Source organism: Schistocerca serialis, chromosome 3 (assembly GCF_023864345.2).
Source record: "Schistocerca serialis cubense isolate TAMUIC-IGC-003099 chromosome 3, iqSchSeri2.2, whole genome shotgun sequence".
Classification (NCBI taxonomy): Eukaryota; Metazoa; Arthropoda; class Insecta; order Orthoptera; family Acrididae; genus Schistocerca; species Schistocerca serialis.
In genome coordinates, this window is record NC_064640.1 from 459,997,308 (window position 1) to 460,023,288 (window position 25,981).

Sequence of the window (25,981 nt, forward strand, 5' to 3'; positions counted from 1 at the left end):
ATCTTCCTACCTTTTGTAATATTTCTATTTACGGCTGAAATCATCGATGCAGTAACCGCTTTATGATCGCTGATTGCCTGTTCTGCGTTAACTGTTTCAAATAGTTCGGGTCTGTTTGTCACCAGAAGGTCTAATATGTTATCGCCACGAGTCGGTTCTCTGTTTAACTGCTCAAGGTAGTTTTCAGATAAAGCACTTAAAAAAATTTCACTGGGTTCTTTGTCCCTGCCACCCGTTATGAACGTTTGAGTCTCCCAGTCTATATCCGGCAAATTAAAATCTCCACCCAGAACTATAACATGGTGGGGAAATCTACTCGCAATATTTTCCAAATTATCCTTCAGGTGCTCAGCCACAACAGCTGCTGAGCCAGGGGGCCTATAGAGACATCCAATTACCATGTCTGAGCCTGCTTTAACCCAAATTATTTCACAATTCGGATCTCCGTCAATTTCCTTCGATACTATTGCACTTCTTATCGCTTTAAACACGCCTCCCCCTCCACTGTCCAACCTGTCTCTGCGGCATACATTCCAATCTGAGTTTAGGATTTCATTACTGTTTACGTCTGGTTTCAGCCAACTTTCTGTCCCTAGTACTATATGGGCATTGTGACCGTTAATTAATGGGAGCAGTTCTGGGACCTTTCTATAGACGCTCCTGCAGTTTACTATTAGCACATTAATATTGTTATTCCCTGAGCAGGTGTGTTAGCCACTAGCCACCTTGGCACAGCGGTTCACACAACTGCACCGATTACTTTGGCACACCTCCCTCCTTGATCCAAACCACACCAAGGTAATCCGTGTAGTTGTGTGAACTGCTGTACACAGGTGGCTTAGTGGCCAACACACCTACTTAGTAAGCAGGAGACCTGGGTTCAATTCGTGGCCTTGGTACAAATTTTCACCTGCCGCTTCAGAATGTATGCATAAAATCATATCTGTATGAGACCAGTAAAGTCTCTTAAGTTAGGTCGTTTCATTTGTATAAGTACCTACATCTGGGTTTGAGGCTGGATCCCCCATTATGTTCACGGTTGAGGTGCTATTCTAGAACATGGAGAATCTTGATAATTCTGTTCGTGTGTAAGGGGGAATTTACGGTAGAAGGGGCGGCAGTGAGAATTTGGATCGAGGAGGGAGTCATGCCAAGGTAACGCGTGCAGCTGTGTGAGCAGCTGCGCCAAGGTGCTTAGTGGCTAACACACCTGCCTAGATTCCCCACCTTGGTACAAATTTTCACTCACTGCTTCAGTCTATAAATGTAAATTCATATGTGTATGAGACCAGTAAAGTCTCTGAAGTTGGGTATTTCATTTGTATGGCTTATGTATTGCTCACATCGCTTCCACCTCGTCTCTCTATTTCCTCCTACCACTTTCTCTGTCCACCTCATCCTCCCCCTCCCACTATCGTCCCCTAATCCCCTCTCTCTCTGCTCAGCCGTCCTTATCCACATGTATACGATCTGGAATGCATTCAGATAGTACGCACATAACACATCTATCATTCAGGGCAGCCTAGATCTAAGGAGTTACCAAGCCTTTGTCGCTTTCAGGCCCACCCTTATGGGTGCTAGGTGGTTTCTATCCTCATAGTGCTTCTTTACAGACAATAAGTAGAATGTGTACCAAATTTGGTTGCCGGCCGCGGTAGCCGAACGGTTCTATGCGCTTCAGTCCGGAACCGCGCGACTGCTACGGTCGCAGGTTCGAATCCTGCCCCGGGCATGGACATGCGTGATGCCCTTAGGTTAGTTAGGTTTAAGTAGTTCTAAGTTCTACGGGACTGATGACCTCCGATGTTAAGTCCCATAGTACTCAGAGCCATTTGAACCATTTTGAACCAAATTTGGTTGAAATGGATACAGTGGTTTAGGAGGAGATTAGGAACACACACATAAATGTTTATTTGTGTTTATGATTCCTGAGAGCACACAATATCTCCACTGTAACTCGGGCTTTTCTGTCAAAAACATTTACGCATTTTTATACTGTTATTTTCGTGGGTTTCGTTGGATCCAACTAGAGATACACCACCCCACTGATTCCACTTCGTTTATTTTGTGTGCGTTTGATGAACGATAGTGGATACAGATTCTCACCAAATCAGAACATGTCCATCAGAGCATTAGTCAGAATGTTCCTGACCTTGAAGCAGGATCTAAATAATTACCCAAAATTACTTACAAAGTTTGTGACTGTTCGCCAGGCAGCAGCTCCATATCACCTTGGTACAGCTGAAACTATAGACCACAAAAGTACTCCCATCCAGCATCGATGTCTTCCTGCAAGAAAACATTGCCCCTGATTAAAAGTTGCCGATCTCATGTTCCACATCAACCATTATTTTGAGTTATAGAAACAATAGTCTCCAGTATAAACTGTCTCCCACGAACTTCGTGATTTTAGGCAGTCTGACGACTTTCTAGACCAACGACTTAAAGCAAGAGAACTTTAGCACTTTGGAAGAATGGTCGACTTTTTGTTATAGTTCTGGTTTAGTTTTACGGAATGGAAATTTGTGGTAAGATCGTATGGGATCAAACTGCTGAGGTCATCGGTCCCTAAGCTTACACACTACTTAATCTAACATAAACTAACTTACACCAAAGACAACACACACACCCATGCCCGAGGGAGGACTCGAACCTCCGACGGGAGAATCCGCGCGAGCCGTGACAAGGCGCCCTAGCCCGCGAGGCTACCCCACGCGGCTTTAAGGAATGATGTGGCCTCGTGTTCACAAGTATTTTACTCAAAGTGACATTTGTAACGAAAACCTGCGCGCTTCTAAATGTGGTTGGTGTCCCATCTCTAATGGCCACACAGTCGATGGCAAGTTACCCCTAACAAACAAAATTAAGTTACGTTAATATAAAGAGCAGTTCAACCCGCTAAGAAGATACCAGTGATAAATTTCGGATATCATCTCAAAAATTGTCATATTTTTCAGTATCTAACTTTGTAAAATTGCATTTAATTTTATAAATAAAGTATTTTGCCCTTCCATTCGTTAATCCACTCCAACGGTTACCATCCGTGTAACATATTTGCCTGACGTTACCATTTTTCTGCTCATTAATTTTTTTTCTCACGCTTGTAGTCTTAAGTTGGTTCTTTGCGTCATTCAGGCAGACGAATGTCTTCAGATTTTTCAGTTTTCTTAGACCGGCCTGAACAATTACTAGTTGCTGAAGTTATGTCAACGGAACGTTTTCCTTTGTCTCTGACAGCTCGTCATGCCTTCTTACACCTTTAGTCCTTCCTCAGTTTACAGAAAAATGTATACATTAACATTGTTGTAGTAATTCCATTGTAACCAGGCAAACAAGTAAAAGTTACAGATATACGTATGTACGATATCAGCTGTTATTATTTCTAACTGTATCACTGTTCTCTTTTCAGACGCATAATACTCCAGCGATATAAATAGTAACTTTCTTTTTCTTGCGTTGTTATTCAGCTTGTGGAGGACACCTCAGAGCTACAAAGAAGGTTAAACATCTCTATTCTCATGCGAAATATGGAGATCATAGTTACGAAAATGGAGCGGACTGTGACTGGGCGATAGAAGCACAACCTGGATTAATCATTCACCTAACTTTCCTCACATTTGAACTGGAAGATGAGCAAGACTGTGGCTATGACTCCGTAGAAGTATTCTCTGGATTAGATTCCAGTGGTCCATCCTACGGCCGGTTTTGTGGTAATTCGGTGAGTAAAAGGATTTTTCTATACAATGCTCTGTAATTACCTATATCTTATATACAAACTGTCATGATACCTATTTTTATGATAATGAAGTCAGATTACCACAGATTAAGGAGTACACAAAGCTCTAATGAGCTCATGATGATAAATCTTGATGTGAAGAAAATGATTCCATTAACACAAAATTGCAACACTCATAAGAAATTAAGTGGAAACTGCTGACATTGAGAGATTAAACGATTTTGTTATAATTACGAATTACACCAGATAGGTGAAAGAGCTGACAGAAAAAATCCACTTTTGGTGGTGCATTGTTGAGTACCAGCACCTATACGACTGGGAAGAGAGCTGAAGTCCAGCTACATTCTCTAAACTACAGCTGTTACAACTGTCTCTAAATATTCCGGACATCAACAGGGGCACTTTTCACACCCGAAAATATCTCACATACTGTATGTTTTGGAACAGAGTGCAGAATGAGATCTATACGAACTGTAAATTTCAGGCAAGGAGATTCTTCTGTTGAGTACCTTGGAAAGAAATGAAAAAATAGCAGTCATTTGAGTGAACTGAGTTGTGTTCACAGAAGGAACCAGTCCGTATCAGGTCACGGTATCAGAACAAAATCAGTGATGGGCTCTAGAACTGAAACGAAATCCAAGTTGTGGTGAATTCATCAACAAGCGTAAGCCGAGAGGAACGAAACAAATAGCATGGTCATCTTACAGTAGAACTATGCTATTTAAGGGCGACGCATGATAATGCTTTGTGAACTGACTGCCGGTCACATGGCGGCGGGCCATTCGCCGACAGGTCGTTCGGATAGTGGAGGCATCTTTAACTTGATCTCTAAATCAATACCTCACTGGACGGAGACAAATCCCTGTCTACTTTTAATCGTCACATGGGGCTAATACACTGATGTGACTAAAGCCATGGGATATCTCCTAATGTGTCGGACCTTCTCTTGCCTGGCGTAGTGCAGCAGCTGGAAGTTGCATGGATCCAACAAGTCGTAGGAAGTCCCATGCAGAAATATTGAGCCTTACTGCCTCTACAGCCGTCCATAATTGTGAAAGCGTTGCCGGTGCAGAATTTTGTGCATGAACTGACCTCTGGATTATGTCCCATAAATCTTCGATTCGATTCATGCAGTGCAGTCTGGGTGGCCAAATCATGTTCTCCGATTGTCTAGAATGTTCTTCAAACCTACCTCAGTAGTTGTGGCCCGGTGACATTGCGCATTGTCATCCAAAAATCCAACAGTGTTTGAGAACATGAAGTCCATGAATGGTTGCAAATGGTCTCCAAGTAGCCGAATAGAACAATTCCCAGTCAATGATCTTCTCAGTTGGACCAGAGGACCCAATCCATTCCATGTTAACACAGCCAACATAATTATGGAGCCACCGCCGTCTTGTAAAGTGCTTGTTGACAACTTTGGTCTTTGGCTTCGTGGGTTCTGCGCCACACTCGACCCCTACCATTAACTCTCACCAACTGAAATCAGGACTCATTTCAAGGCCACGGTTTTCCAGTCATCAAGGGTCCAACCGAAATAGTCATGAGCCCAGGAGAGGCGCTGCGGGTGATGCTGTGCTGTTAGCAAAGGCACTCAACGTCGATTGACTGCTGCCACAGCCCATTAACGTCACATTTTGCTGCGCTGACGTAACGAATATGTTCGTTGTGAGGCCAACATTGATTTCTGTTAGCACTTACATGTCTCAAATGTTCAAATGTGTGTGAAATCTTATGGGACTTAACTGCTAAGGTCATCAGTCCCTAAACTTACACACTACTTAACCTAAATTATCCTAAGGACAAACACACACACCCATGCCCGAGGGAGGACTCGAACCTCCGCTGGGACCAGCCGCACAGTCCATGACTGCAGCGCCCTAGACCGCTCGGCTTTACAAGTCTACCCAAACGCCACTACTCTCGGTCGTTAAGTGAAGGCCGTCAGCCACTGAGCTAATGCCTGGAATTTGTTAATCTCGGCGCACTCCTAACCCTGCGGATCTCAGAATACTGAATTCCTGAATTATTTCCCAAACAGAATGTCCCATGTCCCATGTCAACAGCTACTCCGCATTCAGAGTCTGCTATCTCCCCTTCATGTGGCCATAATCACGCCTGAAATCCTTATAGGTGAATCATTTGAATATAAATGACAGCTCCGTCAGTGCACTGCTCTTTTATATGTAGTGTATACGATATTGCGACCATGTGGATATGCGCATATCGCCATCCCATGACTCTTGTCACCTCAGCGTGTTGACAGGATTTGTATGAGGTACGGGGAGAGCAGTGCTGGGGTCGGTGCTAATGGAACCTGTCACATGACAACATTCGGCCTCTTGCTGAGGATGGCATAAGTGGTCTGGGTGAAAGAGGGGCACAACTTCCATGAACTGCCTTTCTTCATTGGAGTCCTTCATGGCCCACTGCAGCTTACAGCAACGAAGAGCATCACAGAAACTTTGGGGCATATGTATGGGTAGGTGCCGCACGTAGTGACCGCTCGGTTTGAGGCGTCATGTCACGGATTGCGCGGCCCCTCCCGCCAGAGGTTCGTGTCCTCTCTCGGGCATGGGTGTGTGTGTTGTCCTTAGTGTAAGTTAATTTAAGTTAGTTTAAGTAGTGTGTAGAGAGGATATAAATGTAGACTGGCAATGGCAAGGAAAGCGTTTCTGAAGAAGAGGGATTGGTTAGCATCGAGTATAGATTTAACTGTCAGGAAGTCGTTTCTGAAAGTATTTGTATGGAGTGTAGCCATGTATGGAAGTGAAAAATGGACAATAAATAGTTTGGACAAGAAGAGAATAGAAGCTTTCGAAATGTGGTGCTACAGAAGAATGCTGAAGATTAGATGGGTAGATCACGTAACTAATGAGGAGGTATTGAATAGAATAGGGGAGAAGAGGAGTTTGTGGCACAACTTGACAAGAAGAAGAGACCGGTTGGTAGGGCATGTTCTGAGGCATCAAGGGATCACAAATTTAGCATTGGAGGGCAGCGTGGAGGGTAAAAATCGTAGAAGGAGACCAACAGATGAATACACTAAGCAGATTCAGAAGGATGTAGTTTGCAGTACGTACTGGGAGATGAAGAAGCTTGCACAGGATAGAGTAGCATGGAGAGCTGCATCAAACCAATCTCAGGACTGAAGACCACAACAACAACAACAAGTAGTTTGTAAATCTAGGGACCAATGACCTCAGCAGTTTGGTCCCTTAGAAATTCACACACATTTGAACATGGGTAGGTATGTCAGAGTACGTCTAGTGACAAGGTGAGGAGCAGGTCTATGATTGTGGTTATTATGGCCCCATGTTATGTAACGAGTGGTTATTACGGCCCCAAGTTATGTAACGTGGGGGCACTGTTTGTGATGGTAGCAGCAGCCGTGGAAGGTTTCTGTGGCAAAGAGATGATCAGTATCGGCTGTGACGTGAAAAAGTTGACATTCCTGTGGCCAACTCCCCATGTCTAACAGAAAGTGTTAGCACAGATGTGAAAATTCCTCTGTTATCATTGTTATGTGCCAAACTCAGTGATTGCTTTGTCAACTTCAATAAGTAGAATATTGTGCAACGTCTACAGCAGTACAGAAGTTTTGAACTGATATGTGGTGAGGTGGCTAGTCAGTGCTTCCTCAGATGACGCTGACATCATGATCTTATGCATATGTGTCTTTTAGGTCTTGACTACCAGTCTACCTCTTACTTAGATACCAGGCGGATGAGAGTGGTGGCCAGGAGCGGCTATTATGTTGACAACAATCTTTGAACACAGAGGGGATGAACTGAGGACTGTTGTCTCAGGTAACAATGGGGTGTGCTCTTTCAGTAGTGAATCGGTGGACAAGACGCGGATTTCTGTGTTTGTATAGGTCTTTGACATATATACTAAGTAGGGAAGATTGAGAGAGTATCCATTGCAAACAGCCACATTGGTCTCTCCTCCTCCAGAGGTGTTTCAACTGAGGCTATGGAGAGAAATGCTTTGCATGGCCTGACTGGTTTTGGACCATATGCTCTCTGGTGGAACTTCTCCAGTATTTTCAGTCGGATCATCGCGGTTTTGGAGGGACCATCCCAGTATCCTCTTAAAGTGATTTGTGGAAATCACAGGGAAGCTAAATCAAAATTACTCGTCAGCGATTTGAAACCTGGTTCTCTCGAATAAGAGTCTAACATCTTAAGCTGCAGCGATACATCGTCAGGTAATAAGGCTGGAAGCTCTGAAAGAGTTGAAAGTGTAGTGTCTGATTGCAGCTGATGTTAAGGAGGAAAGTGGGATAAGTTGAACTTACAGGTATGTGAGATATACAGGACTGAAAGGAAAATGATAGAAACAGAACATTGAAGTTGTAAAAAGAGTACTCTAATGAGTTTAAGAGAAATTTATATGGTTGGAACAATGGAATTGTCTTAGCAACAGCCTAAATTGGAGTGAACATCAGCTAAAGGCGAAGCTTGCTTAGTTGTGTGAGTAAGCATCTTTCACGTTTAAATGAAGCGTCAGAATGGATGGAGCAGTGAAGCAACTGATGTTTAGCCATTCGTGAGGAAGTGAAGGAACTACATGAAATGTATTCGCAGGTGCGAATATGAACAACCATCACCCGTGTATTGATATGACGACAATGAAAATTTGTGCCGGACCAGGACTCGATCCTGGATCTCCCGCCTGTCGCGAGACAGACTATCCGAGCACACTTCACGACTATATCCAAATTTCGATCTGTCGCCGACCGTGTGCCTACATGCGTGTATCCATCCATGTCCGAAGGAACACTTATTGTTCTTCTGAACAACACAAGCACTGCAATATCGTAAACGAAGGAACTGTTCGGACGAAAGGAAGAGTCTCATCTGTACTTGACGTATAGCGTACAGTTTAAATCTTATTTTATTACTGAAGTGATAGTAACTTCGGATTTTACGAGGCCAAAACATTCATGGTGGTAGTATTCGTTACAGAGTAGCAGGTTTTACATGAGCGGGAGGTTTATAGCCTTCGGTAATGTGTTCAGTATACGTTATGAACTAAGGACAGCGAAAAGTTTGTTGTGCGGCTTCTCTAATTTGTGTCTAGAATTGACACACACATCATAGTTATTAACGAGGTGGACTTATAAAAATATGAAGAACTCAACGGGAAAATTAATGCTCACTTGACCAATAAATACAAAAAAACATGGTAAACATTTTAAAAACGTCGGGTACCAGCTACTCTATTTAAAGAATTAGCTACCGAAACAAATAATCTGCCTAGAAATGCTACATTAAGGTACTGACAACTAGAAAAGTGAATATGTAAATAAGAAGAGCAGATGGGATCTAATAGAGAGCATCATGACAGATACAGGGATTAGTGAACACAAAGTCATTGTAGCGAGGCTCAAAACCATATCAACCAAAACCACTATAAATAAAAGCAAAATATATCGATTTAAAACAGCAGATAAAAATTCGCTTGGTGCCTTCCTAAGAGAGAGTGTCCATTCCTTCCAAGCTCATTATGTAAGTGTAGACCAGATATGGCTCAAATTCAAAGATACAGCATCGACAGCATAAGTTAATAAGAGACGGGACTGATCCACCATGGTACACAAAACACGTCAGGACACTGAGAAATCAGAGCTCGAACGAAAAGATATAGGTGTTCCTTTTTCCCACGCGCCATTCGAGAGTGGAATGGTAGTGAAGTAGTATGAAAATGGTTCGATGAACCCTCTGCCAGGCACTTAAGTGTGATTTGCAGAGTAACTGTGTAGATGTAGAGCAACAATTTACTGGTCGCTAAATGGCTCTGAGCACTATGCGACTTAACTTCTGAGGTCATCAGTCGCCTAGAACTTAGAACTAATTAAACCTAACTAACCTAAGGACATCACACACATCCATACCCGAGGCAGGATTCGAACCTGCGACCGTAGCGGTCGCCCGGTTCCAGACTGTAGCGCCTAGAACCGCACGGCCACTGCGGCCGGCTACTGGTCGCTAAACCAACTACTCTGTACTGTCAACTATTCTCCATGTATTCGAACGGAATGAATCACTCTAACATTGTTGCGCTGAACCAGTTTTGGTGAGAAGATCTATCAGTTTGTGACGCAGTTACTGTACCATTAACAGAGCCATAGTTTCTAACAAATGATTCAAACGGCCCTCAGCACTATGGGATTTAACATCTGAGGTCATCAATCCCCTAGAACTTCGAACTACTGAAACCTAACTAACCTAAGGATACCACACACATCCGTATCCGAGGCAGGATTCGAACCTGCGACCGTAGCGGTGGCGCTGTTCCAGACTGAAACGCCTAGAACCACTCGGTCACACCGGCCGTCTAGTTTCTAACAGCTGCGATATTAATACTTAAGAGTCTGGATCACGAGAGAGTGGTTGGATTACCACTCATTGAAATGTCGGATACCTTACGCAATATCGACTAAATGTTAGTTTTGCCTCATGTGAAAATAATGTACGTACCAATTCATAAATTTTATTATGTGATATTGCTGTCGTTTGCATAAAACTCATCACTGTCGGAAGTAATTACACTACTGGCCATTAAAATTGCTACACCACGAAGATAACGCTCTACAGACGTGAAATTTAACCGACAGGAAGAAGATGCTGTGATATGCAAATGATTACCTTTTCAGAGCATTCACACAAGGTTGGCGCCGGTGGCGACACCTACAACGTGCTGACATGAGGAAAGTTTCCAACCGATTTCTCATACACAAACAGCAGTTGACCGGCGTTGCCTGGTGAAACGTTGTTGTGATGCCTCGTGTAAGGAAGAGAAATACGTCCCTTCACGTTTCCGACTTTGATGAAGGTCAGATTGTACCCTATGGCGATTGCGGTTTATCGTATCGCGACATTGCTGCTCGCGTTCGTCGAGATCCAATGACTGTTAGCAGAATATGGAATCGGTGGGTTCAGGAGGGTAATACGGAACGCCGTGCTGGATCCCAACGGCCTCGTATCACAAACAGTCGTGATGACAGGCATCTTATCCGCATGGCTGTAACGGATCGTGCAGCCACGGCTCGATCCCTGAGTCAACAGATGGGGACGTTTGCAAGACAACAATCATCTGCACGAACAGTTCGGCGACGTTTGCAACAGGACGAACTGTCAGCTCGGAGACCATGGCTGCGGTTACCCTTGACGCTGCATCACAGAAAGGAACGCCTGCGATGGTGTACTCAGTGACGAACCTGGGTGCACGAATGGGAAAACGTGATTTTTTCGGATGAATCCAGGTTCTGTTTACAGCATCATGATGGTCGCATCCGTGTTTGGCGACATCGCGGTGAACGCACATTGGAAGCGTGTATTCGTCATCGCCATTTTGGCGTTATCACCCGGCGTGATGGTATGGGGTGCCATTGGTTACACGTCTCGGTCACCTCTTGTTCGCACTGACGGCACTCTGAACAGTGGACGTTACATTTCAGATGTGTTACGACCCGTGGCTCTACCCTTCATTCGTTGCCTGCGAAACCCTACATTTCAGCAGGATAATGCACGGCCGCATGTTGCAGGTCCTGTACGGGCCTTTCTGGATACAGGAAATGTTCGACTGCTGCCCTGGTCAGCACATTCTCCAGACCTCTCACCAACTGAAAACGTCTGGTCAATGGTGGCCGATCAACTAGCTCGTCACAACACGCCAGTCACTACTCTTAATGAACTGTGGTATCGTGTTGAAGCTGCATGGGCAGCTGTGCCAGTACACGCCATCCAATCTCTGTTTGACTCAATGCCCAGGCGTATCAAGGCCGTTATTATGGCCAGAGGTGGTTGTTGTAGGTACTGATTTCTCAGGATTTTTGCACCCAAACTGCGTTAAAATGTAATCACATGTCAGTTCTAGTATAATATATTTCTCCCATGAAAACCCGTTTATCATCCTCATTTCTCCTTAGTGTAGTAATTTTAATGGCCAGTAGTGTAGCTGAGTCGGAACCATTCGTGTGAGTAACATTACAATCTAACTTACAAATGGTGCATTTTATTTCCACAACATGTTTATTTAATATCAGTTTTTGTGGCTGAGATCGCTAATGCACACTAGCGAGATCGTGAGCTGGGTGGAAGTAGCCGGTTATAAAAGTTAAGAAAAAAAGATAAAGTTCCAGAATTTGGCCAGAAAGGAGACTTTGCGCCAATGAAAATTTACAAATGTGGGTAAATTCAGGGCTAACATGTGCAGAACAGTACTTTAATATTCTACTAGGCACTCCATCATAACCATGAGAGTCCTTAGTCTTCAGTGATTTAATTATATACTCAATCTCCCCGTTGTCTGTATCACAGAAGAGTATTTCAGACATCAATCTCGGAAAGGCATTTGCGAAGAAAGTTATATGATCCTTGTAGTAACTAGATTTTTATTTAATTCAACAGCAACATTCAGAAAATGATTGTTAAATACTGTACATATATCTGATTTATCAGTAACAGAAATATTTTACTACGAACTGACTTTATATCTTCGACCTTGTGCTGCTGACCAGACACTTCCTTCACAACTGACCTGTGAATAGTAACGTTTTTAAGCACCTTATAGTACTGTTTGTAATGGACTGCTGTAGCTTGATTGTGGCTACTTCTAACATATTGATACAGTTCCCACTTTGTTCTACATGAACCCTTACCCCACTAGTCAGCCACCCGGGCTGCCTATTACTGCTAGTACCCTGTTTAGAACGCTCTAAAGGAAATCATCTCTCAAAGAGCATGAGAAATGTGTTAAGGAAAACATTATATTTATCATCTATGTTACCGGCTATATAAACACCCTGCCACTCTTGTTCCTTGACAAGGTTTAAAAAACTCTCTATTGCTGTTGGATTCACTTTCCGACATAGTTTGTAAGTACATCTGACATTTGTTTGAGTACAAAAGCCTTTTAGTGTTAAAATTTGTGCATCATGGTCTGAAATGCCATTCACACTTTTACTAACGAAATACCCATCTAGTAATGAAGAATGAATAAAAATACTTTCTATGGATGTGCTACTGGTCCCCTGCACCCTAGTTGGAAAAACTACAGTCTGCATCAGGTCATATGAATGTAGGAGATCTACCAACATCCTTTTCCTTGCACCATCATATACAAAATTTATAATGAAGTCACCACAAATAACTAATTTCTGGTACTTCCTACAAAGTGAATCAAGAACCCTCTCTAGCTTGAGCAGAAATGTTCTGAAGTCAGAGTTAGGGGACCTATAAACAACAACAATTAGAAGTTTAGTTTCACTAAATTCCACTGCTCCTGCACAACATTCAAATATCTGTTCAGTGCAGTGCTGTGATACATCTATGGACTCAAATGGAATACTGTTTTTTTACGTACATTGCCACTCTTCTACCCCACAAGGAACTCCTTGAAAAACAACCAGGTAATCTGTATCCTGGCAAAGGAAGTCTCTGAATTGTCAAATTATTTAAGTGGTGATCAAACATACCAATAATTTGAGAGTCAACATCTATGAGCAGTTCACTAACTTTATCTCTAATACCTCTTATATTTTGTTGAAATATGCTAATTCCTTCTCTACTTGGAAACATGACATCCTCTGAAGGTGAGCCTGTAATTAGAGGGACTTTCTGTAAGCAGGTATACCTATCAGTTGACTTCATTCTAAGGAAGGTGCAGCTCTAACACCAACTATTCAGGAATTTCTCCACGAGTGATCCCACCACCACCCACTACACTGTCACCTATAAGCATTCGCAGCCTCCCCTTCCCATACCTACCCAGGTGCAGGCTATGCCTAGTGAAACCTGATCTGCTGATAGACCCAACTGGCAGCACTGAAATGTGACTCATGCCCTCTGCCATCAGCGCTCTCTCCAGCCCCATGTTAATGCGCCAAACAGCTATATTAAGATGAGGCCGATATAATGCTGAAACAGTTGCACAAAATGTACATTAGTGCCACTAGTTTCAGTAGTTATCTTTAGCAGCTCACCACCTACATCATATTCCGCAGTATTGGGGCAAGGGGGGTTCTGTGCCACTCTGCATTGTCGCCAGATGTATCCAAGATGGCGGCGATGACGTCAACCAAGATGGCTACCTGTAGACTTGACAACAGTGCAAGACATCATCCAAGATAGTGGCTATGACGTCAGCTGATTACACATGTACTGTTATCCAAGATGGCAGCTTTTGGCAGGAAGAAGCTCAATTCTGCTACCTCCACTAACCTAACCCCCCTCCCCTCCCCTCCACCAGAAAAATGGCGGGAAGTTCAAATTCCAGTAGGATAATGCATCACACCTAAGAAAATGGTGGGTCAGTTGGGTTACCTCCACTAACCTAAGTCATCTGACCGCAACTTCTTCCTATGAAATGGCACCAAGTTAGAATTTTGGCTGCAAAGAATGGTCAATTCGCGTATCTCTATTAAACTAAAAAATGGCGCGAAAGAAAGAACTCTTTGACTAACCTCAGTCACCTGACCACCACCTCATCCTAAGAATTTGTGGGAAAAGGACTCGACCAGTGCTGGACATAAGTTCTTATTTATACAATTTCATGCAGTACGGTCATCCAGTGTGTTTACCACGAGGTCTGGACTCCAACTGACTTATTACACAGCGCCACCACGAGAGTGCACTGTCATCAAAGATGGCAGCCATGACGTCAGGTGATGACGCAACTACCGTAATTCAAGATGGGGGCAAACAGCGTATTCACCATTAGGCCTAGTACAAATTGGCACCACCAGAGAGCACTACCGTAATGTCACAGACACACTGATAGGGTTCCACACCCAAAATCCAAGATGGCGGCAGCAGGAAATTTAAAGAGTGCCATGCATGAAAATTCTTTCCATAATGGAGCCTGTTTACGAAAATTGCGCAGAATACTACGAATGCACGCTTCCCAGCGGTCCTTACATGATACCCTTCCTGCTCTCAACATACGCAAATGGTCTCACAGCTATGTAGAGACTCCTATATCTCAGCACAAAGAATGTCTTGTGAATGAATCGAGCATTATGATTGGCCCTTATCGAATTTACCCACCGAATTACTGATGTCGTCGGTATTGAAGCACGATCAACCTTTTCTTTCTTTCTGCAGATGAGACTTTCAGCAGTAAAATTATTTTGCACAGATAGCTAAATTGCATTTACAGTTAAACCCACAAAGTTGTCTCCAGATCATCAAACACATACTAGACTCACTAGAATATCAGAAGCCAGGAACATATTTACCAGTGTAACTACAATTAAATATTAGAATTCCTGCTACAGTCTGACAGCAATCGATGTACAGGTAATGTCTCCCTGTGATGGCTGTGCTTGCGGAACGAATCTCAGTGCCTATAGCGCACATACTTTTCCACGCAAAAATCTTTCTCATACCCTCACAGATATCGATGTGCAGACTCTACACGTCCCTCACGATAGCACAAGCAGTCACCTTCCCCTGTCATGCCACAACATAAACCGCAGTAACTTTACAATGCAATATATACACGTTTTACACAACATAAGCGACAGTAACTTTACAGTGCAATATATACATATTTTAAACAAAGAGAGCAATTATCTTTTATATCTGTACAGCACCCAAAAAATTATGGTAAGCTTACACTCAATCCGGCTATATCTCACAATTCCCCTTGTCCTAGGGAAGCACCGTCCACTTTTCATTCATTTTACGGATGTGACTTTCAGCAGCAAAAAAGCTGTTTTACACTGATCGCCATATTACACCAACAACTGAGCCTTGCTAAGTGCCATACATATAGTCAAATACGGAAAGACTCTTACTCAATTACACTGCTCTCCCAGAAAGAACAAGAGCTTGAATATTATAGCGTGAAATAGATCTCCAACGAAGCAATATATCACTGCATATCGTGTCGATGTAGTAAACATACAATTCATATCCTCCACCATACAAAATCATCACTCTCGGAACTGTTGTGCAAAGACTGGCCTGCTTCCCCCTAGAAACAAACGCGTTACTGTTTCTGGTCCGGACCTGCTTCCCTGCTTGCTTTTTTTCTACACCCATCTCCAGACTCTGCGATTACAAGAACAAATATATTTTTGCATGGTTTGCACACAGCTGTATCCTACCGATCGCTCACACAACATAATTCCATAAATGCTGACTGGGGATTATTTCTATACTAACCCGAAACTTTAGCTAGGTGGAGCGTTTTCTACACCGCTGAGTAACTAGAAACAAACAGACGAAAAATGCTAATTCCACACACGAATACTGATCTCGGTGATGTAACAGATTTGAAATCATCCCTATAATTTACAATGTCAACTAAGGTGCTTTTCATGTCTAGAGAACCGGCTAACATGTCTTCCACATGCTAGATGCACACCCCCCAATCGATCTTCTATCAACTAAATAAAGGCACCAAATGTGCAGAAGCAGTCTACCAGACAACTTACATGGGGCAGAATAACAGTCCAGTGCAAACGCACCTCCATACACAATCTTCTCCAATTTCCACTTGATCACAAGAAGCCCAACACATACTAAGTATTAGTTTGGTATTCGGTCGTCTAGGGGATGGCAAAGTTAACTCACATACATTCCTATACTCCAACAGGCCTCTGCATTTGGATGGCTCCTGCCGTTAATGGGAATCGTTAATCATTCCAGCACAGGTCACCGTTGATGCAGGCAGAGCACACACAGGTAGAACCAATCATTCTAAGAAATCGGTCACATATATTTTATTCCTCTACTTACAACTAAATGTTACGATCACGGTCTCAATTCAACAGCATTCGACAATGAATGAAGTATTGGACGTACACCCTGCTGAAAGCTGGGGCTCTGGAAACAGAAATATCTGTACTGTACTTAGACTATAGAACAATACTTTAGAGTTGATAGCTCGGTTGATTTATGTAAAAATGCGTCCACCTCCAATCGTCCGCAGCTCCATCACACATAAAAATCATTTGTTTCTTGTTCTTCTTAACTGTGTGCTATTACATCACAGCACTTTGAAATCTGTTACTATACATCAATAAACAGTGCTAAGCTCCTCAACATGGGTACATCTCGAGATAGGTGGGGACTCAAACAGCTCCATTAATTCACGAGACGTGGAGTGTCGCAGTCTTCTTCTGGTTGGTTCCTGATTAATTCGATAAAGGTACTGCAGGACTGGTTGGCCAATGACAGTGTGAGGAAACTTTTTCACTCTCTAATTTTACCCTAAGATGGCGAGAATGCTCTGTGACTCCCATACATTGAGAGATAGATTGTAAATTAAACATTATGCTCGAGGTGATAGAAATATTTGCAGCGCTGTCTGGCATACTTTGATGATTTATGTGCTCCAGAATTAACACCGAATGGGCATACTACACAGTCATCTATCCATGTTCACAATGATACTTGCAAAGTGGAGAAAGGGTGGTTTAGCTATGATACTGAAACTGGGGAAACATGCTGTTACATCACTGACTGGTGCTGAAACTGTAAAATTGTTAAAATTGTTCATGCTTCAACTGCGATGCTTATTATTAGAGCACATCAATGGTGTCTTATCCATCCCATCTGTGTAGTGGCACGTTGTTGGTTACCTCATGATTGACTGATACAATTTACTAGAGTTCAACTTGGTTATTATTTTAGATAGCCATTTGGCTTCAGTATAACATTTAGAATGTTGATAGATGCACTTGCAATGGTATGTAGCTACGCGCAGTAATGTGTCAGCCACACGTCATGCATGGTCTGTTACAATTGCTAGAGAGAAAGCAGCCTGTGCTATGCTGGAACGGATTTCTACAGCGTCGCTCGGCAATAAGCTCTTCGCCGGACCGCAGGTACAGTCAGCGTTCACACCAGCAGCTTTGAACACGTGCGCATGGCCAACCTTGGAGCGTCTGCACTTTGTATATACGTCTTTGCTCCTGTCCGGAAGTGTCATCAACGGCGCCTAGGTGAACACGTATTTTGAGTGTAATTTCTCAGGTGTTAAGTATGAAAGGGATGGCACCACCTCATGCATGCGGGACCCGAATGGGATTACTTTGCGAGTGTGTCTGTAGGCTGTGCTAGGCGCTATTTGGACAGTTTATGAATACTGAGCGTGTCTACACATGACTGTGCTGCATTATTAAGGAGCAGTTTGCAGGTCTGTACTGATATTATTTCGGTGTAGTAGTTTGCGCGTGTGTAGGCTGTGGAATGAATTACTTCGATAGTTTACAATTAGCAAGCATGTCTATTGCATAATTTATGAGTAGTTTGCAGGTCTGCAGACTGTGTGGTGTGACCCCAAGCAGTTTGGAGCGTGTGTTTTGTATCAGTGTAGTAAACATACTCCAATACTAAATAAATTGTTCGAAAATAAATAAAGTATATTCTTTCCTGACTCCACTAGCCCCGGGCAGGCTGAGTCCTTTTCTCACCAATCCCTAGGAAGAGGTGGCGGTCGGGTGACTTAGGTTAGTGACGGTAGTCCAAGTGACCTATCTTCCCACGAGTTTCTGAAGTTGGTAGAGAAATCCCAAGTGACCTTACTTCCCACCAGGGGAGTGTGCCACTTGCATCATCAACTGACGTCACGGGCGCCATCTTGGATTACGTCATGCGCTGTGCACGTTCGTGTATGTTAGTGCACATTAGTACTCTTTAGTACATGTTCGTGTGCGTTAGTACACGTTAGTGCACATTAGTACAGTTAGTACACGTTTGTACACGTTTGCCTGCCAATATGGTTTGGTAAGAGGACGTGGCGGTCGGTTGAGGATCGTCGTGGAGTCTTTAACTATTTCCTTCCAAGTTCAGGTGGGCGTGGCACTCGCGAAAACCTGACAAAATTGTAATTTCCCACCTGGGAGTGGGTGTGACACTTTTTGAATTTCCCGCCACCACCATCTTGGATCTGGTGTGGGAACCTTATCAGTACGTCTGTGACGTCACGGTGACTCCCAGTATGGAAACAGCCTCAAAATGCCCATTACAACTTCCAGATGACAGCAAAGTGGCATTGCAGCACTTCAGGACTTTATAGATTGACAGTGGCATATCTCTTTGTCTGAGTTAAGATTTATCATACTTTTAGATAATAGCGAGGCTAGAGTGATACAAACGTCAGAATTTTTTGTTGTGTCTATGCATCTTAATGAACTGACTCGACTAATTTTAAGTGATCAGCCATTGTAAGACAACCATTAGCACACTTGTCGATTTTCCTTATGTATATAGATTCTGTATTTTATAATCATTTTAAATATACAATAGTTTCCATGACATAGGTCTGCTTTAGAATGAACATGTGATGTTTAAACCATTGTGAGGAGTTAAATAGCATATTACTTCATTATTGTAAGTAAAAACGCTGAAGACCAACTCATTAAGGTCTGAGAAATAATAACTCTGTGACAGAGACTACAAATGTCATCTCATAAACTGAATTAATTCCAAATATCTCGTATACCATTACACTTGTTAAGGCTAACGTGCACATTAAGGGAAAATGCATCCTTGTGGAGATCTCATTCAGAATTCATGTACTCCATTTTTCTTATTCTTTATCACTAGGCGAGCACAGAGCTCGAAGTGAGTGTACAGTTGCGATAGCACAAATATATAACTCTTCATGTTTCTTTAATGTAACATATTTGTGAGGAAAATATTTACAGTGGAGACAACACCAGCTTCAGGAACTCCCTCCCTACTCTCTGTCAGTCAAAGTCTGTGTTTCATCAGTTATCAATAAAAACAGTGATCAGCTATTTTAATTTTTAGATATTGGCGAAATAATGTCACATAATCGCTTACTTATTTATCAACAACTTTGTTTTAATTACGTTATTCACAACATTAACTATTTTCTTGATGTTTTCTGCATTTAAAAAGTTAAAATCATATTATATTTATATGAAATGAACATTTTCTAAATGTTCCATCCGTAATACAAACATTTTCAACTCATTTGTTTCATTTGTTTTTCAGAACCCAACTGATATAGTTTCCATGACGGAAAGTTTATTAGTCAGATTTCGATCAGATGATAGCATAGTAAGTAAAGGATTCTCTGCTTCCTATTCAGCTATTGAAAATAATGACTCAGGTGGCCATACCTTATAAACTTTGAATGCTGCACAACAGAAGTTGATGTTGGCGCTGAATTCTTATACATTTCATGAAGCAAAGTGATCAGAAGAATTTTACTTCTTTCCAGAGAGTATTGGTACCAATGTGAGAAACCTTATGGCAGTTATAGTTGATATTAATACAGAGTGATTCTCATTGACAAACGATTTCAGTATGGGAGGAAAACATGTATTTTGATGAGAAGATTTCTAGGGATTGTTCAAGACTCAAATAAAAGAACATATTAAATAACTAAGAATAGTTAACCAGTGTTATCAAAATGTGAAACTTTTGTTGATAATAATTAGAAGGGCTTCCATAATGTCCTCCTCCTTGTCCAGCCAGTCACAGTAAGAAGCCTAAATATGGAGGTGGATCAATATGAACTCAGTAATTTTTTTTTTCTGGCCATGTCAGAACATGAATCACGTGTTTATCAAAACTTTTATATTGTGATGGAATGTCAATGGTATTCAGCTTCAGACTTACAACATTTAATACATAGAACATATCCATGCCATCACTCCTCGCAGTATTTGATATTTTTTCTGTGCCATATTATTTTATATGTTGATTATATACTTTTAGAATCGTTAACATTTACTTTCAGAGGTCATGCTATAGCCTACAACTATGTTAGTTTCTCTGTAGTTATATTCGTTAATCAGTGCTCCTTTCTGTTACTAATAACATGAATTCAACTATTCTCAAGGCATTGTATACTGATTTATTCCATTTACTTGTCAACTGCAGATTTTATTGTCATAAAATGTGATGCTGTTATTCAAGAAATGAAGTTCCATGCTACAAAACAAATTTATGTAATAACTTAAAAACTGAAGAACTGCCAGCTAAAGTAAAATATTTCGATTTCTTTTATCATGAAGCAAAGTCTTAGTCACTGAGTTAGCAAGAATTATTTTACACCCCTAGATGGACATGTGTGGCCAATTTCGTAATATTGACAGATGCAGTGTTCACAAATTGATGTAAATATATTTATGCCATGGAAATATTCCATATCATCATTAACAGTCTCATTAAAAATTGTCTTTAGTTAGCTTTTCGATAATGCTATTTCATAGAGTAATATGTTATTTATTTCTTTTTTAATAATTTTATTAATTACTAAGGTAATAAGTATTAAAATAATCTTTTTGTATTATGTTTTTCATTTTCTGTGGATTACAAAACAGGTGTGACTGGACAGCAGATATATGAACAATTGTGACAAAATATGGTGTCTTCTCTTACCTTGTTTATCTTTGAGCTGATGTGGCATTATTTCATCATTAAATGATGATAAAAAGGTGAAGTTTCAAAGAATCGGTTTTAATTGATAGGCAGGTTATAAACTCTGTGGAATTACTTAATATTTGCGCTCTAAATACACAACATAATCTGCTGACCATCTCACAGAATAAATATAAGAACACACATTTCTTTCTCTGTCAGAATATTTCCTGTTTGACTAATTTCATTTATCCTTTGTCCAAAATAGACTATTAAAATTTTCTAACAAATCTACTGATTATCCAGAAGTTGAAATAAAATTACTTGAAACCAAAATAACTGTTATTCATTTCAAACCAACCGTTTAGTAACTGAACTGAATGCCACAGCAGGAATAAATATTGTATGTGACTCTGTGTTAACTATATACTATACTGTATAGTTATTTCAGTATCACATCTAGTCATACAGCAAAAACTACTGAACTGTATTTGTCATACAAGTTTAGGAGAAAGGGTTACACTGTTACTATAATTATTTATGTATCAGCAGTGTGATGAATATATTTGCTGCTGATCTAGTTGCTGCAGATGGTAATGAAGGAGCTGTTGCATTAGAAGAACACAGTTTTAAGAAAAAGTTTTTTAATTTTTGTAGTTACAGATATCTCTACATATGTTGAAAAGTGTTACTTTCTTAATTAAATAATGTTTTAATCATAACTCAAACTTTTACTGGAGGGTTCAGAGTCTAATCGTACATGTATGTGATCATTCCACACATCGGTAAAGAACTATGACAGGTTATAATGGGGACCACCGTGACAGACTTAATAATGTAGCTGAAGAGAATTTAGGAGATTCAGCTTTGCACAATCTGAAATAATGTCACAGAACAAGTGAGAGGCATATAGTTTGAGTGAAGAGTTTTATAATTTGACGTTTTTTCTGCACTCAACACAGATTATCAAACAATAAGAATTTTTCTTAGTAACACAAGCACAAAGACTGTTTGTCTACAGGTACATCCTAGAAAAAACTTAACTTTATTTCCTATATGCAAAAAATACAGTTAGTGAAAGAGCAGTTTTTTAATTTTCTACATCAGTGGCAAATTTACGGAACTGCCCCTAATGAACAGAATAAACAACTTTCTAGTCTTCACGTTTCTAATTCAAACACCATTTTTAAACGATCAGGAAATACTTCTCAAACAATTTTACCTTTCTGCCAGGAATAATAGAAAAGTTTTGTATTAAAGTAATATTCAGGGTTAGTAGTGTCCCCAAAACTGTCGAAATAATTACTGACTTAAAATCAGTTTCTACACATATGTTCTTTCGCTATTCAAAACACAGTCATGCCATAGTTCCTCTTTTCGTTGTTGTGGTCCGAGGATACGCGATTTGCATAATTTTGTATTCCACATACACTCCTGGAAATGGAAAAAAGAACACATTGACACCGGTGTGTCAGACCCACCATACTTGTTCCGGACACTGCGAGAGGGCTGTACAAGCAATGATCACACGCACGGCACAGCGGACACACCAGGAACCGCGGTGTTGGCCGTCGAATGGCGCTAGCTGCGCAGCATTTGTGCACCGCCGCCGTCAGTGTCAGCCAGTTTGCCGTGGCATACGGAGCTCCATCGCAGTCTTTAACACTGGTAGCATGCCGCGACAGCGTGGACGTGAACCGTATGTGCAGTTGACGGACTTTGAGCGAGGGCGTATAGTGGGCATGCGGGAGGCCGGGTGGACGTACCGCCGAATTGCTCAACACGTGGGGCGTGAGGTCTCCACAGTGCATCGATGTTATCGCCAGTGGTCGGCGGAAGGTGTACGTGCCCGTCGACCTGGGACCGGACCGCAGCGACGCACGGATGCACGCCAAGACCGTAGGATCCTACGCAGTGCCGTAGGGGACCGCACCGCCACTTCCCAGCAAATTAGGGACACTGTTGCTCCTGGGGTATCGGCGAGGACCATTCGCAACCGTCTCCATGAAGCTGGGCTACGGTCCCGCACACCGTTAGGCCGTCTTCCGCTCACGCCCCAACATCGTGCAGCCCGCCTCCAGTGGTGTCGCGACAGGCGTGAATGGAGGGACGAATGGAGACGTGTCGTCTTCAGCGATGAGAGTCGCTTCTGCCTTGGTGCCAATGATGGTCGTATGCGTGTTTGGCGCCGTGCAGGTGAGCGCCACAATGAGGACTGCATACGACCGAGGCACATAGGGCCAACACCCGGCATCATGGTGTGGGGAGCGATCTCCTACACTGTCCGTACACCGCTGGTGATCGTCGAGGGGATACTGAATAGTGCACGGTACATCCAAACCGTCATCGAACCCATCGTTCTACCATTCCTAGACCGGCAAGGGAACTTGCTGTTCCAACAGGACAATGCACGTCCGCATGTATCCCGTGCCACCCAACGTGCTCTAGAAGTTGTAAGTCAACTACCCTGGCCAGCAAGATCTCCGGATCTGTCCCCCATTGAGCATGTTTGGGACTGGATGAAGCGTCGTCTCACGCGGTCTGCACGTCCAGCACGAACGCTGGTCCAACTGAGGCGCCAGGCGGAAATGGCATGGCAAGCCGTTCCACAGGACTACATCCAGCATCTCTACGATCGTCTCCATGGGAGAATAGCAGCCTGCATTGCTGCGAAAGGTGGATATACACTGTACTAGTGCCGACATTGTGCATGCTCTGTTGCCTGTGTCTATGTGCCTGTGGTTCTGTCAGTGTGATCATGTGATGTATCTGACCCCAGGAATGTGTCAATAAAGTTTCCCCTTCCTGGGACAATGAATTCACGGTGTTCTTATTTCAATTTCCAGGAGTGTATTTTATGAACACATCTTAAATAAGGTAAAGTTTTGGCATGCAGAAATTCACCACAGACAATGAACTTAAGTGTTGGAAATGGTGCGTGTAATGCTCCTCTTCAAACAAATTGACAACAATCGACGCATATGACAGATATGTCCTAACCTTTTCAGACGATAACAGATGATTATGATTTTTGTGCTTTTGGTGTGTGTTCTACTTAGGACTCGGATGTTTGGAACACATTCGTGTCATATTATCTTCGGAACACATTCAAATATGCAGTAGTGGGAAAACTTGAGTCTCTTACGTCACAGTGGTAGGTATTGCATTCTTCGCAAATATCAAGCATGTGATGTGATAATGTTTCGAAAGTAGTAAGTGTTTTGTATAACTCTCCGCTCTCAGCTTAACTAAGTTAGAGGTATGTCAACGTAGTTAGCTCCCAATCCTATCGAACCTTTTGAGGAACTTCAAATGTGTGTGAAATCTTATGGGACTTAACTGCTAAGGTCATCAGTCCCTAAGCTTACACACTACTTAACCTAAGCTATCCTACGGATAAACACACACACCCATGCCCGAGGGAGGACTCGAACCTACGCCGGGACCAGCCGCACAGTCCATGACTGCAGCGCCTGAGACCTCTCTGCTAATCCCGAGCGGCTGAAGAACTTCGTAAGTGAATTATTAAACAGCAGGAAAAGATTTGTTCAGAATATTTTTTTTTTTGTATTCTGTGATTTCAAGATAGTTTGTGAAGCTCGCAGAATTGGTAACACTGTTCATTCTTCCTGTTGAAGCGAAAGGAAGGAAGATTGGGGTTTAACGTTCCATCTACAACGAGCTCATTAGAGACAGAACAGAATCTCTGAGATACGCTAGAGAAGGAAATCGGTAGTGTCTTTCTTAAAGGAATCACCCCGTCATTTGCCGTACAAACTTTTGCGAAACCATGGGCAGCTTCAATCTGGATCGTCGGACAGGAATTTGAGCCCACATCCTCCTGCACGCGATTTCAGTGCCTTACCACTGAACCTCCTCGATCTGTCCCTTGAACAGAGATTCGAACAAAACAGCTCTTTCATTTCAGCTTCATGGTTCTGGCATCAGAGACTGTATGAAGTTCCAGGGTTGGAGACATGAACGTCTGATGTAAATCACATATACAAGCCGTATTCTCCCGCAGTCTCGTTAACTGTGATCGAGTCACGCCTTGGGCTGGACTTTAATTCTAAATATGTCGTTATTGTATACGTGCCCTCACCAATTACAGAATGAATGATGGGAAAACTTGCGCATATATCAGAACAAAGGTAGGTAGTTCAATGGCTAAGTATCTGAAAGCCAATGAGAAAATAAAAGGAACAACTTCCTACGTAGCGCAAAACCATTTCCTCACAAAATAGTTTGCGTTTCATTACATTAGCCACTCTGCGTGTTAGCGTTACAGTTTTCAGAACATCCAATCACTGACCGAAAATTATTAAGTACGTAGAAGAAAAGGAGCAGGAAGTTGAATGAAACATCATGTATTGAGACTTTATGTGGTTTTTTTTCAGCGATAAAAATCTAGTTAGATAAACAACGAAATTAGCAGTACGAGTACACTGTTGGTGTGTCAGTAGGATACTAAACCCATTAGAGCCTGGGTAAATGCAATGATTCTGTAGGGAAGTGTGTCATACAGATGTTGAATACACCACTTAAGTACGTTGCCTCACGATCGTTGTAATATTCCCTCGACATTGGTATTGGGATGGAGATGGCGATGAAGTTGGTCCCACACGTATTGTACTGTGGACAGATCTGAAGATATTTCTAGCCAAGAGAGTATCTCAGCATCAAGCTGACGTGCATATAGTTAAGTGCCGTGTGTGGGAGACATTGCGCTCTTAAAAGATGGTACTAAGATACTACATAGTGAAAGGTATTACATGAAGATGCTGCATGTTTGTGATGTATTGCCGTGGCGTCGGAGATACCTGAATCACTACCACATGTGGCCTTCGTTGCCTGCTTCTGTGCTTTGCATATAGGTTCAGTGAGTTAGTGG

At 42.2% G+C, this 25,981-nt stretch overlaps 1 protein-coding gene across 2 annotated transcripts in view; it reads left to right on the plus strand.

Moving 5' to 3' along the window:
• LOC126470361 (tolloid-like protein 1) overlaps positions 1-21,812 on the plus strand; it is a 595,917-nt gene extending 574,105 nt beyond the window's left edge. For both annotated transcript variants that reach the window (XM_050098158.1, XM_050098159.1), the window contains exons 16-17: positions 3,468-3,718; positions 19,717-21,812. In XM_050098158.1, the coding sequence (XP_049954115.1) occupies positions 3,468-3,718; positions 19,717-19,851 (386 nt within the window). In that variant the 3' untranslated portion in view covers positions 19,852-21,812. The remainder of the gene's footprint in view (positions 1-3,467; positions 3,719-19,716) is intronic.
• The last annotated feature ends 4,169 nt before the right edge of the window (positions 21,813-25,981 follow it).